At 46.2% G+C, this 13472-nt stretch overlaps 1 protein-coding gene across 3 annotated transcripts in view; it reads right to left on the bottom strand.

The window, feature by feature from the left end:
* Positions 1-12375, bottom strand: part of DEUP1 (deuterosome assembly protein 1) — a 57414-nt gene extending 45039 nt beyond the window's left edge. For 2 of the 3 annotated variants that reach the window (XM_077926991.1, XM_077926992.1), the window contains exons 1-3: positions 12250-12349; positions 9683-9743; positions 2864-3035 (exon numbers count right to left, since the gene is read on the bottom strand). In XM_077926991.1, coding sequence (XP_077783117.1) covers positions 2864-3035; positions 9683-9726 — 216 coding nt within the window. In that variant the 5' untranslated portion in view covers positions 9727-9743; positions 12250-12349. Of the gene's footprint in view, positions 1-2863; positions 3036-9682; positions 9744-12249 lie in introns of all 3 variants that reach the window. The other variant, XM_077926993.1, reaches the window with a different exon arrangement.
* Between the last annotated feature and the right edge of the window lie 1097 nt (positions 12376-13472).

Here is a 13472-nt window from a genome sequence, read left to right as displayed (position 1 = left end):
TGTAAGACCTTGATATTTCGGTGCACACCTGCCCTTGGGAACTCCCTGCGTATTAATATCAGGCAGTAGCCTTTGCTGTACGCTTTTCAGCACTGCGACAGGGTGAGCTCCCGTTGCTCGGTCCCTGCTCCTGCCAACCTAGCAGTTCGAAAGCACATCAAAGTGCAAGTAGATCAATAGGTACCGCTCCAGCGGGAAGGTAAACGGCATTTCCGTGTGCTGCTCTGGTTCACCAGAAGTGGCTTAGTCATGCTGGCCACATGACCAGCTGTAAGCCGGCTCCCTTGGCCAGTAAAGCGAGATGAGTGCCACAACCCCAGAGTCGGCCACGACTGGACCTAATGGTCAGGGGTCCCTTTACCTTTTCAGCACCTGCTAAAAACATTTTTGTTTTGGCAAGCCTACCCAGATGCATGTTCTGATCCATTTTTGTTGGACTGCGAGAATTTTACGTCAATTTGATCATAAAGGGAGATCTATGAATCTTCTGAAAAGTTTCACTTTCCCCCTACAAACCTTTTGCATTTGATTAAATCTCAAGTCGTTACATTTCATGTTCTGAAGCTGCCTGACCACAGCCTAAGAGACTAAATCAGAATAAGTGGTTTTGAAGTCTGTGTCTGAAAGGCACACAGTGGTAGATTGAGACCATATAAGAGTGCAGCCGAGATTACCCTAATCTAAGAGGGTTCTCACAATCTAGTAAATGTATCTTATTTCTTCTCTTTATGAGGCTACAAAAATGCTACTAATTTTGCTTGTAATGAAAACAGGATCTTGGGGCAAGGGGATTTTCGTCAGGGTTATGTCAGAGCAGAAAGGGTTAAGCTCCCCCTCTCCATCCTATTGGCCCTGATCCTGCCTGCCTCTGCAGAGGCTGCTATTTGCAACTATAAAAACATTCATGCAATTGTTTGGCCTTAAAGAGTGCCTATGAAGTTCTGAACTAGTAGACATGAATGAAGTGCATGTCAAATCCTTGGGTATCACATGGGTACACATAGCACAATTCAAAAGCCATGCCGTAATAGCTGTGCACTCCAAAACAATATATTTTGTTAGGAGTAGGGATAAGCCACCCCTCCTAATTTGGAACACTCTGCTGCTGCCGCTGCCTTTAAATGGAGCCTTTCCCAGATTTGCAAGGACGGCAATGGACATTTCAGCTGGAGATGGCTCCATTTTGATCAGGAGACAGGAGCCCTCCAAGCCAACAGAATGGATCTTCCATGTGATGCTGGATTTTCTGCAGAGCATCACCAGGAAAATACGAGTGCATCTTCAAAGAGAAATTTAAAGGCAATGGGCACCTTTGCTGCTCAGGTGCTGCTCAGGTATGTTGAGTTCTCAAAATAAATGGGATAAGTACGGGGGAAAGGCAGGAGAATGATTTGATGATAGGCACCCCATACAAAGAACAAAGAATGGGTGGCAAATGAACAAAATTCTAGAACAAATACCTAGTGTAGCAGCATACTTACTTACTCTGAACCAAGCTTAGAAAGGAAGCAATTGCTCCTTCTGGATTTCGTACAAAGAGTACTGATTAATACATCTGAAGGCGAGGTGAGTGAGAGGAGAAACTGGTGAAAAAGCTTCCCCAATACATCTAATGCATTATTGCAATGGTTAGATATAAATGTGGGTTTAATTGCTTTGTAAAACTTTACGGCTGGGGCAGATCTCGGCTTGATTTCAGGTCCAAGGTAGGTAGTTTTTCACAGTTTATTATAAATTGGGTGACTTGTCCAAGATGGTGCGGGGTAGCTGCAAAGAGGGGTAGCTGCAAAGAGAAGGTCTATGTGTTGCAAATGCCCAAAGCCATTGCTTTTTTGGTAAAAAAATAAAGTTAAATAAAATGAGGTGCTGGTATCTAGCGGGCAGCAAAATAATGAGACAATGGTACTCTGTGCCAGTGAGTAAAAGGGTAAAGGGACCCCTGACCATTAGGTCCAGTCGTGGCCGACTCTGGGGTTGCGGTGCTCATCTCGCTTTATTGGCCGAGGGAGCCGGCATACAGTTTCCGGGTCATGTGGCCAGCATGACTAAGCCGCTTCTGGCGAACCAGAGCAGCACACGGAAACGCCGGTTACCTTCCCGCTGGAGCGGTACCTATTTATCTGCTTGCACTTTGACGTGCTTTTGAACTGCTCACCCTGTCATGGGGATTTGAACCGCCGACCTTCTGATCGGCATGTCCTAGGCTCTGTGGTTTAACCCACAGCACCACCCGAGTCCCATGTGCCAGTGAGTACCACCCCCAAAAAAGCACTGCTGCCAGGGTTTCAGTTGATCTTGGTGCACTTTGCAAACAGACACACTGCACTCCCTGGCAGGATTCCAGTCTGCAAGGACTAAACCATCCGTGTCAGGACAGAGGGCAAGTTTTCCCCTCACCACAACAGTCTGCTGTGTCCCCCCGTCCTGGGTTCCTGGTCATACCAGAGTGGCAAAATGTTGGGAACTGACATATAATACATAATGCAAACACATGTATGTTACATCTGTAGACACCTAATTCCTCCCAGCCAAATCTATATGCAGTGAACAGATCTCAGGCATATTACTCTTTCAGATATGGATTGGATTTTGCAAGGCTTCAAACCAGTGTCCTATATCCCAGCCGAGCCATTACATTCCACACATATACCCAAGACAGTGCAAAAGAGTCAGAAACTCGATTCTGATCTCACCGTGCACAGAGGGTCCGGGGTGAGGGGAATTATGTGTACTCAAATGTTCACGGCTGGGTACAGGATTAGAGCTGTTGATAAGTGCACTGAACATGTATGTTAATAAAGCGAGCAATTAAGTAGTACCTCCGGATCAATGCTTCATTCACAAAACAGTAGGCGTCCCATACCTCTAGACCTTTCTGATCCAACCTGCTTTGGGCACTTGCCAATTCTTGATCCCGGACAGTCATTCGCGCTTCTAAAGCCTGCAATTTCTTTTCCCATTCTCGTTTCTTGTTGTTTACCATGATATCAATCTGATGCATTAATTCTTGAAGCTCAACATTGCAAGGGACGGATCTAAAAAAACAAAAAGAGGTCTTTTTTAAATGTACTGCATAGAACAGATTGAAATTCTTCAGGCCATTTTTCCCTCCAGTGAGCTCATATTCGACTTGAGAATAACCAAATGGCTTATTTTAATGGTTTTTTTCCTTAGTCAATGTTTCCTTGGTCCAGTTTGGATGTAACACTAAACTGTCATTTGTTTAGCTGAACTACCAGTGGATATCCTACTTAGTTTTACTCCTAGTAAAACCCCTTAAAATTAATGAACACGCCTGATAGGTGCATTCATTTCAACAGACCTACTCTAAGTAAAACTTAAGTTGAATACCACCCTATGGTTTGGTTGTACAGTCATACCTTGGGTTGAAGTTGCTTCAGGTTGAGTGTTTTCAGGTTGCGCTCTGCGGCAACCCGGAAGTAATGGAATGTGTTACTTCCGCGTTTCGCCGCTTGCACATGCGCAGATGGTCAAAATGATGTCACGAGCATGCGCAGAAGTGGCAAATTGCAACCCGCGCATGCGCAGATTGCATACACTTCAGGATGCGAACGGGGCTCTGGAATGGATCCCGTTCGTATCCAGAGGTACCACTGTATATTGGAACCTAGGCCCCCTCACAAGCTATGGTTTGTTGGAGGCTGTAAAACCAGGATCTTAGATTTGAAGTTGTTTTATGAATCCTGGCTTGCTCTAACTGTGGCCTATCATTTACATCAACACTTGCTATCCTGGTGCAAACGCAATATATTACAGTGCCTCGTCTTAGCTACCAACCTGGTGAGAAACATAAAGAGCAGCAGCTCAAAAATGAACCTGCCCATGTGAGTCGTGGCCCTATAAAAAAAACCCTGTCCCGCCACACACTGGTTGGGCTACAGACTCCTTTCGCTCCATTCTTCTTGCTGGCAAGACTCTCTGCATCACCAAGACAGCTTGGCAGAAGAGGGAATATGTCAGAGGTGTGCAGCGATTTTTTTCATAAGGGAACAATTAGGGCCAGAGGGCCGGCTTGTGAGGGCGATTGGGGGCCTGATATTCCATGCGTAAGCATTTTGCCTCCCTCTCTAAACGGGGTATAAGCTCCCTGGGGTTTGGGAAGGAGGTGCCAGGGCTCTGATTGAAACTGAAACAAATTGAAGTTGAAATACTTTATTGTCACTTGTACAACTTGTATACAGTGAGATTACTCGAGCACCCCCCGTTCAGCTCTCTTAGTCTTAATTCCCCTCGTTTACTGACGCACACCCACCAAACCCGAAAGTCAGTTGCCCTGTTGTTATCTTTTCATTCAGCAGCCTAACAGCCCATGGATAGAAGCTGTTCTTTACCCTGTTGGTGCGACTAATCATGCTTCTATATCTTCTGCCTGAGGGCAGGAGATCAAGAAAGTGCCGGCCAGGGTGTGAATCATCCCTGAGAATTTTCCTCACTCTCCTGAGGCAACGTTCTTCCGCTATTTCATCCAGAGGATTCACGGGACAGCCCATAATATCTTGTGCTGTATTCACCACCCTCTGTAGGCACTTCCTATCAGATGATGTCAAACCAGTGCACCACACCGTGATGAGGTATGAAAGGACACTTTCTACTGGTGACCGGTAGAAGGAGATCATCAAATGTTGATTGACATAATTCTTCCGCAATACTCTGAGGAGATGGAGTCTCTGTTGGGCTTTCTTAACCACTTGGGTTGTATATATTTTCCAAGTAAGGTCTTCACTGATAGGATGCTGGAGCTTGGCTGCCTCTTTCCCAAAGCAGGTGGTCTTTGGGAAGGCACCTGGACCCCTTTGGAGCATCACACCTCCCTCCCTAAGCCAGGCAGAAGTTCCCCAGGCTTTGGGAAGGAGGCATCAGGCTTTAACACTCTAATTTACCCCTATTTAAGGAACTTGCCTAGTCCCCCTAGTCCACTGACTGTGTGCCACTGGTATATGTGGAACTTCTATGCCACCCCTACAGTGGTTAGAAAGGAAATGCCTATTAAGTGGTTATTAGGTGCCATATGGTGAGCAAGGTTTCATCTGGCCCTGTAAACGCTCCAGGTGTGTCCCCCCAAAAAATAGTCTTTAAAAAAGAGACACATCTCAGCTTGCATGTACCCAAGAGCTGGTCCGTTTTCCAGACCAGATTCACCTCTCTCAACCTGCCTGCAACCCGCCTTGTGTTTTGATGGGGCCTCCAGATCAAGAGCCCTCACATCATCTGCCTGGGAACGCTGCAATTAAGAGCAGAGCTAAACAGGGCTGCAGGCCCCGGTGCCAAATCTCCTTGGCATCCTCTCTGTCAGGGATCCTGAACTGTGCTTTCAGCAGCCACAGCGGGGCTCTGTTGGTTCACCGGGTCAGACAGCAAGCTGCGTGCGGACAAGACCTGCTGTGGAAATGTGACAGCACAAAATGGAATGAATTAAAGCAGCTGAGTATGCTAGGATAGAGGGGAGAGGAGAAGCAGCCCTGCTAGGAGAAAATGCAATTTGCTAAAACTATGCTGTCGAATCTACAGTTGCTTTCATATCCCTGTGGAGTGGCTTTCTCACGAAGGAAACTGCTCCGGAGGCCAGGAATGAAGGTGGCTGTGGATTGCTGCAGGAAATTGCCATATTACTGACATAATTCCTGCCTTCTCACCCGTATTCCTTCAGCTTTTATATGCGAGCAATGGGTTATTGCGAGTGACAGCAGGTTAGGGAGGGATGGGCAACTTTGCCCTTTGTTGTGATGCTGAAGCCTCTGACAGTGTTTGAACTACAATGCCTTAAGGTTAAAGAGGGGCAGAAAGGGGTCTGCGTGTCCTTACTGGTTGAGCTGCTCAGGTTTTACAAAGGAATAGGAGCAGGGCAGGCAGAAGAGCCACAGGGAAAGTAGTGACAGGAGGAGAGGCTTAGGGAGGGAGGATGCAGTAGGCAGGCAAAGTGAGGCTGGATAGGCCAGGGAAGGAGACCATTAAGCAGTGGCGTAGCGTGGGTTGTCAGCACCCGGGGCAAGGCAAGTAATTTGCGCCTCCTAACCCGTGGATTTGCGCCCCCTAACCCTAACCCCCAGATGTTGCGCCCGGTGCGGCCGACCCACCCTGCACCCCCCACACTACGCCACTACCATTAAGAGGGAGTGGTCCAGTGAAATGAGAGGAGGAAATACACGGAAAGCATATGCCCAGCCTTCTCTGAAAGGTACCAAATTTAATCCTTGCCATATGATTACCAGATTTTTTTCAAAGACTCAAGGGACAGTTTTTTTTAAAAAAAGAGAAAAAAGTTATTTTTATTTTTATTTTAAAAAAATAAGAAGTAATATCTTCTATTCTGTGGTCTCCTCTGTCGCACAGCCTTCCTCTGGGCCCCGGCCTGCTCTCTTGGAGCGCTAGCCGCTGTGGAGTAGGCTCTGGTTGGGTCTGGGCTCGGCCACGTGTCCTTGCCCTCCCGGTGCTCTCCTACCTCTCCTCCTCAGCGACAGCAGCAGCAGCAGCGGCGGCGGCAGGGCAAGGTCGGGGCTCCCCTCTTTTTTCTCCTTCCTCTTCCTCTCTCTTCCTTCTCCTTCTCCTCTCCTCCTTCTTCCTACGTCGGCTCTGGGGTTTTTACTGGCCCCAGAGCGCCGCTGGGCAGTCGGCCGGGTGACCGGGTGCTCTCGCTCCCAGCTCAATTTGGGTTGCGGGGTGTGTGTGTGTTTCAGCGGTTCCCCCAGTTGACGTGGCGGGCGTCCCCAGTTCCCCCCGGGCAGTGGCAGCGGCAACGACACTCACAGCAGCCTGGAGCCAGCCTGGTAGCATAGTTGGTTCTGGCTGGCTTCAGGAGCTGCTCGCTGCCGTACCACTCGCCATTTTGACTCACCAGAAGTCCCCATATGATGTGTCTTGTGCTGTTAAACCAATCACGCAACATTCATTCCCTACTAATAAATCTACAACACTTAAAATATAATCCGGGGACATTAAATGAAATGCGGGGACGGATTTTTGTCCGGGGACAGATTTGTAAATCCGGGGACGGTCCCTGGGAAACGGGGACATCTGGTAACCATAGGCATCTACAGTTTAAAAGATATTTGGTAGCAGGTGATGTGAAAGATCTCTGCATGAGACCTGGAGAGTTGCTAAAAACAAACAAACGAAACCAAACCAACCAACCAACCAACCAACCAACCAAACAAACAAAGACACTAATCTGTCAGTGTTAGCCATAAGGAAGTATTGACATTCAAAGAAAAAGGTGTATGTTGGAAGTGTGATGAAAATGAGGGATCTATTTTCACATGTGGTGGCCCTGTAAAATAATTAAGGAATATTGGGAAACTATATATAATGAATTAAAAAGGATACTTAAAAAAAACTTTTCCCCAAAACCCCTAAGATTTTCCTCAGCCTAGAGCAATTAGATATATTTTAATTTAGGTAATCCATGTAATAGGCTTATGTTAGAAAATGAATATGGATTTTGAATTTGATGTTTGTAATTATTTTTTTTTTGTTTTGAAATATTTTTTAAAAGGAGGGGAAACACTGAGATTTTCCTCTTGGGGATGGTAACAATGTAGACCCCCCTCAAAAAAACAAAAGGGTTTCTTACTATATGCCACCACCGCAGCTAGAACTTATTGGCACAAAGGTGGAGAACAAGTATAGTACCCACTAAGGAAGAATGGCAGTGTAAAATGTTCAAATATGCTGAACTGGCTGGTCTGGCGAACAGGGTAAGTGAAAACGAAGATAAGGAACATAAGGAGGAATGGATAATGTTTATTGAATATTTTAAGAACCAGTATAAACAAATACACAGCTTAGCAGGTCTCAAGGAAATCCAGCAGAGTTGAAATAGATAAAAGAGCTTTTAATAGACAACAAATTAGATGGTTAAAAAGATGTGGATTACGCGGAGTAGCAGAAAAGCAAAGGAACCAGGAAAAGGCTGGAAGTGAAGTCATATGGTATATGTATATATGCTGTATTTGGTACGAAGTTGTAGGTAGGACGGGGGGAGGGGGGAAGGAAGGGGGTTAAAGATGCTCTCTGTTCCTGTTTTTGAAAATGCAAACAGAAAACCAAATGAAAAGAGAGAGAGGAAGTATCGGACAGTCAAGTCTGTGATGTTCATAGCAGCCAGAAAGTTTGGTGTGCTGCTGACAGGCATATTTAATAATAATAATAATAATTTTTATTTATACCCCGCCCTCCCCAGCCAAGGCCGGGCTCAGAGCGGCTTACAAGCAATAATAAAAATTTAATAATTAATATTTGCATTTAATCTTCACTTGCATGAACAATGAAACAGTGCTACTATGCCAGGAAAGAATCTTTATATTTGTTCCTTTGAACAATGATGATTAGATGGTTTGTTAATTTCCCCACCAAAGTAACTAGTTTGCTCCAGGTTTTTGTGGGCACTTGGGCAACAAAGTATCTTTGGTCCCCTAAAACATCACTTTTTTGCCACCTCTGCTTCCTCCTCGACAAACTCCCCACCCTCCTCATCTAACAGCCTGCCTCCAACCATTGTCCTAGATGGAGAGAGAGAATGAGTTTTGCATGATCAGGAACTGCAAAGGTCAGAAACGATGTTTTCACATGTTGATTCGCAAATAACCAGCCCAATCTTTGACTCTGGGCAGTTAATTGTATTGAATCACTATTTAAATGCAATCCCGCGAACACCTACATCAGACTAAGTCTCAGCAGGATAATTTTGCAATCAAAATGTCAAAAAGATAAAGGTAGAATCTAGACACATATAAAAAACGTTGTGAAGATGCTTTTTTACAAAAAAGGTTTGAAAAAATATATTGAATTTGCCATAGGTCACCATCACGATCTAGTGTCACGTTTGTAGAATGCACTTTACAACACACTTAAAACATTTTAATTGTGTATAGCTGAGCCCAAAGAAATCTCAAGCAGGTTGATGACATCACTTCTGCAGAAAAAGATTTTTTTTTTAAAAAAAGTGTCCTCTTCATGATACAGTAATCTTATTCTGTTTATATAAGGCTTCCGATCAACTCTAATTAGGTAATGATTTTAAAAAAGCTTTCCCAACAATAGTCTTTCGACAGGGGTGAGTTTTACAGTGCAGTTTCCAGATCGTAACATTTTCTAATTGGAAAGGTTATGCACGCTAAAGGTTTTAAACAAAAGATGCCACTACTGCTTTGACCAGGCCTGAAAAGTAATTTCAATAAGAAATGTAGGTCAATTAGGGGTGCACTCTTCATTAAAAGCAATAAGCTGCATTACCGCTTCATGGTTTGCCTAATATACAAAATAATAAACTCATCAATGTCAAGCATCACGGTATGGCTAAAAACAGATTTATTACGTTTTACCACAAATGATTAAGTGATGTCTGTTTTTAACTTTTTAATATGGTTTTCATTGTACTGTTTTATTGTTATAAACTGCTTTGATTTTTTTAAATGACATAGTGGTAAATAAATATTTTTATAAACAAACAAACAAACAAGGTGGCCACTCCTGCTCAATATAGTTGCTGCTGAGCAGTCTAGGCCTAGTGTGTTTATGAGATAAGCAGTAATGAAGAATCAAAAGACCACAGAACTTTGAAATCTTTAAGTGTAAGGTTTTAAGTTCTACATCATATTGAGCGTACAAGAGTAAATAAGCGAAGATAAACCAGGAACGACCAGGAAATTATTATGCGTCAACCTACCTAGTCATCATTTGTTCCTGAAGTGCTTCTATTTTCTTCTCCATTTTAGCATTTCTCCAATCTATTAAGAATATTTTGGGGGTGGGTGGGTTAATATTTTCCCCCTTAATTATTCATTTACATAGAAGACTCATAGTTAAAAGGAGAGACTTGAGAAACAGCAGTAACAAAGTATAAGCGTCTTACTCTCAGGGTTGTGGGTTTGAGTCCCGTGTCAAACAAAAAATTCCTACATTGGGGGACTAGATGATGCTCATGGTTTGTTCCAACTCTACAGTTCTATGATTCCAAGTGAAAACATGTCAGGTCAGTGGGGTGGGAATAGGGCTGTTTGCGGTGGCTTAACTGTTAAGCTAACATCAATGTGCACGTAATATGCGGTCTTCAACTGATGGGACTATCTTGACAGTAAAGGGTGGGGTATAGCTTCATTAAATCAATAAAACATCCAGCCCAGTGGTGGATTTGTGCCTGATCAGAAACTGACGGGTCGAGGGAAGCAGGGAGAGATAAAATTCTCATCACTTTGCAGAATGAGCTCACTATGTGGCATCATAGACTCTTAGAGGTGGAAGCGCACCCAGGAATGCAGGAATCTCAATGAAAGCATCCATGATTACCTGTTTTCAAACGGTGAAAAAAGGATCCCCTCAGGAGATCTGTGTGAGTCTCTGATAGTCTTTTGGAATCCTCAAATCTGGTGGTTTCATTAGCAAAAGCTATACAGTTGTACCTTGGAAGTTGAACGGAATCCATTCCAGAAGTCCATTTGACTTCCAAAACATTTGGAAACCAAAACTCCTGCAGCTCCTGCAGCCAACCGGAAGCCCCGTTGGACGTTCAGCTTCCAAAAAAAGTTTGAAAACCAGAACACTCATTTCTGGGTTTCGGTCGTTCAGGAGCCAAAACGTACAAGTACCAAGGTGTTCAACAACCAAGGCAGGCTATGTGAGATGGCTTTTTGGAGGCTGCAATTTTACATATACTCTTAACTGGAAATATGTCCTGTAGAATCCGCTGGAACCTATTTGTGTTCTGAGTTAAACAGGTGCAGAATTGAGCTGCCAAGCAGCACGTCACTGGGGAATACTAATGAGACAATAATTAGCATTTATAGTGGGGGTGGAGGCTGAGAGAGAAAACAGATTGGTCTAAGGCTACCTAGCGAGTCAGAAGAGCCAAAGCTCAATGGAGCGCGTTAAATGCAGAAGGTCCTGGGTTCAATTTCTGCTCTCTCCAGGGAGGGTTGGCGGGAAACCCTCAAGAGAAGTTCCCAGTAGACCATACTATGCTAGATGGACCCATTGACTTGGTACAAGGCAGCTTTCTGTGAACATCGAGGGGCATACCTTGTCCTGGAGTGTATAGGACTTGGGGAGGAATGTGCTTCTGAGCATATACAGAGGGGATTCCTCAGTTCAGACTCGGTCAGGGAGGCAAACCTGTGACTTTCCAAATGTTAAATTACAACTCCCACCGGCCCCAGATGGCTAATGGTCGCAGATTAAGGGAGCTGGAATCCAATGTAAGAACATAAAATGAACCGGCTGGATCAGGCCAATGGCCCAGCCAGTCCAGTATCCTGTTCTCACAGTGGCTGACTAGAGGAAAGGAAACCTGGAAGCAGGATGATGAGAAGGGAACAGCACTCTGACGCAACAAAACTGCTAGCACATTTGCAAAGCTAAGCAGGGTCCTATATGGTTTCCAACTGGATGGGAGACTGTGCGTTGAGATCCCTGCATTTCACGTGGTTTGACTAGATGACATTTGGGTATACTTCCAACTCTCCAACTCTGATTCTATGATTCCCAGCAACTGATACTAGCATTATGTGGAGTGCCACAGATTGACCCTCCCTGCTCTCAACGGTCTGCCATGGAAAATGTGGGAAAGGGTGGAATGGTTCCTCTGAGCATATGCAGAGGGGCCTTTTCCCCCAAACTCTCTCCATACTACATCCTGGAGCAAGTGGGAAAGGAAGAGATAAAAAAACAGCCTCTGAGCATGCACAGAACAGCTTTGTCCATCCTCTCTCAGCATGCCACCAAGGTGCACATGTGGGAATGTGAGGCAGAGGGGAAGTGCCTCTGAGCATACCTAGAGGGGCTTTTCTTGCAGGATCTCACTACTCTGCCCAAAGAATGTGGGAAAGGAAGGGCGCCTCTGAGCATATGCAGAAAGGCTTTCTCCAGCCTCTGCTGGTACTCCGCCTTGGGGAAGGAGAAGCAGAGAAAATGCCTCTGAGCATGCACAGAACAGATTTCTCCAGGCTCTCTCAGCACTCTGCCCTGGAGCTGTGTGGGAAAGGGAGGAAGGAAGGGTGCCTCTGAACATACACAGAGGGCTCTCTTCAGGCACACTCAGCCTTTACCGCTACGGTTATGAGCATAAGCAGAGAGGCTTCCTCCAGACAGTCAATAGCTCTGGAGCACGCAGAAACCGGGCAGTAGAAAGAGGACCTCTGAGCATGCACAGAGAGCCTTTCTCCAGAGGAAGACTCCATGCCTGCCCGCAGCCTAAATGCAGAGCTATCAGAAACCGAGCATGAGTGGGGGCCCGCTTACCTTGCCCCTTCCCCCGCTGCTGCTGTTGCTGGGAGCCGCGGCTGCCCTCGCTCTGGCGGGGAAGGAGCCCGTCCGCCCCGCCGCCCTCCTGCCCTCCCGCCGCGGCTGCCGCCTCGCGCAGGCCCCGCCCCCTCCGCCCGGGCGGCAGTTGCGGGGAGGGCCCGGCGGGCTTCTCCCGTTGCCGGGGCAACGGGGCGGCCTAGGGAAGAGGCTCCGCGGGCGGAGGGAGGGAGCAGGCCTGGGGAATCCCCCGGAGGAGGGGCGGGGCCAGAGCGGAGGGGGCGGGGCCAGAATCAGAGGAAGGGGCGCCCTTCTCCCGTTTGCCTGTGTGCCAAATATGCACTGCAACAAAACAGGCTTTGGTAGCTCTCTCACTGCGGATAGTGACAGCAGTCACGAAATTCAAAGAGGCCTGCTTCTTGGGAGAAAAGCAATGACAAACCTAGACAGCCTCTTAAAAAGCAGAGACATCACCTTGCCAACAAAGGTCCGTACAGTGGTACCTCGGGTTAAATACACTTCAGGTTACAGACTCCACTAACCCAGAAATAGTACCTTCAGGATGAGAACATAAATTATCCTCTGGCGGTGCAGCAGCAGCGGGAGGCCCCATTAGCTAAAGTGGTGCTTCAGGTTAAGAACAGTTTCAGGTTAAGAATGGACCTCCGGAACGAATTAAGTTCTTAACCCGAGGTACCACTGTATAGTTAAAGCTATGGTTTTCCCAGTAGTGATGTATGGAAGTGAGAGCTGGACCATAAAGAAGGCTGATCTCCAAAGAATTGATGCTTTTGAATTATGGTGCTGGAGGAGACTCTTGAGAGTCCCATGGACTGCAAGAAGATCAAACCTCTCCATTCTGAAGGAAATCAGCCCCGAGTGCTCACTGGAAGGACAGATCCTGAAGCTGAGGCTCCACTACTTTGGCCACCTCATGAGAAGAGAAGACTCCCTGGAAAAGACCCTGATGTTGGGAAAGATGGAGGGCACAAGGAGAAGGGGACGACAGAGGACGAGATGGTTGGACAGTGTTCTCAAAGCGCCCAGCATGAGTTTGACCAAACTGCAGGAGGCAGTGGAAGACAGGAGTGCCTGGTGTGCTCTGGTCCATGGGGTCACGAAGAGTCGGACACAACTAAACGACTAAACAACAACAACAAAAAGCTCTCGCTCTCTCTAAGCAACCTCCTTCCTTCCTTTTTATCTGCTCAGCTATCTGTGTT

This window comes from Podarcis muralis, chromosome 4 (assembly GCF_964188315.1).
Source record: "Podarcis muralis chromosome 4, rPodMur119.hap1.1, whole genome shotgun sequence".
NCBI lineage: Eukaryota > Metazoa > Chordata > Lepidosauria > Squamata > Lacertidae > Podarcis > Podarcis muralis.
This window is presented reverse-complemented; position numbering and strand designations above follow the sequence as displayed.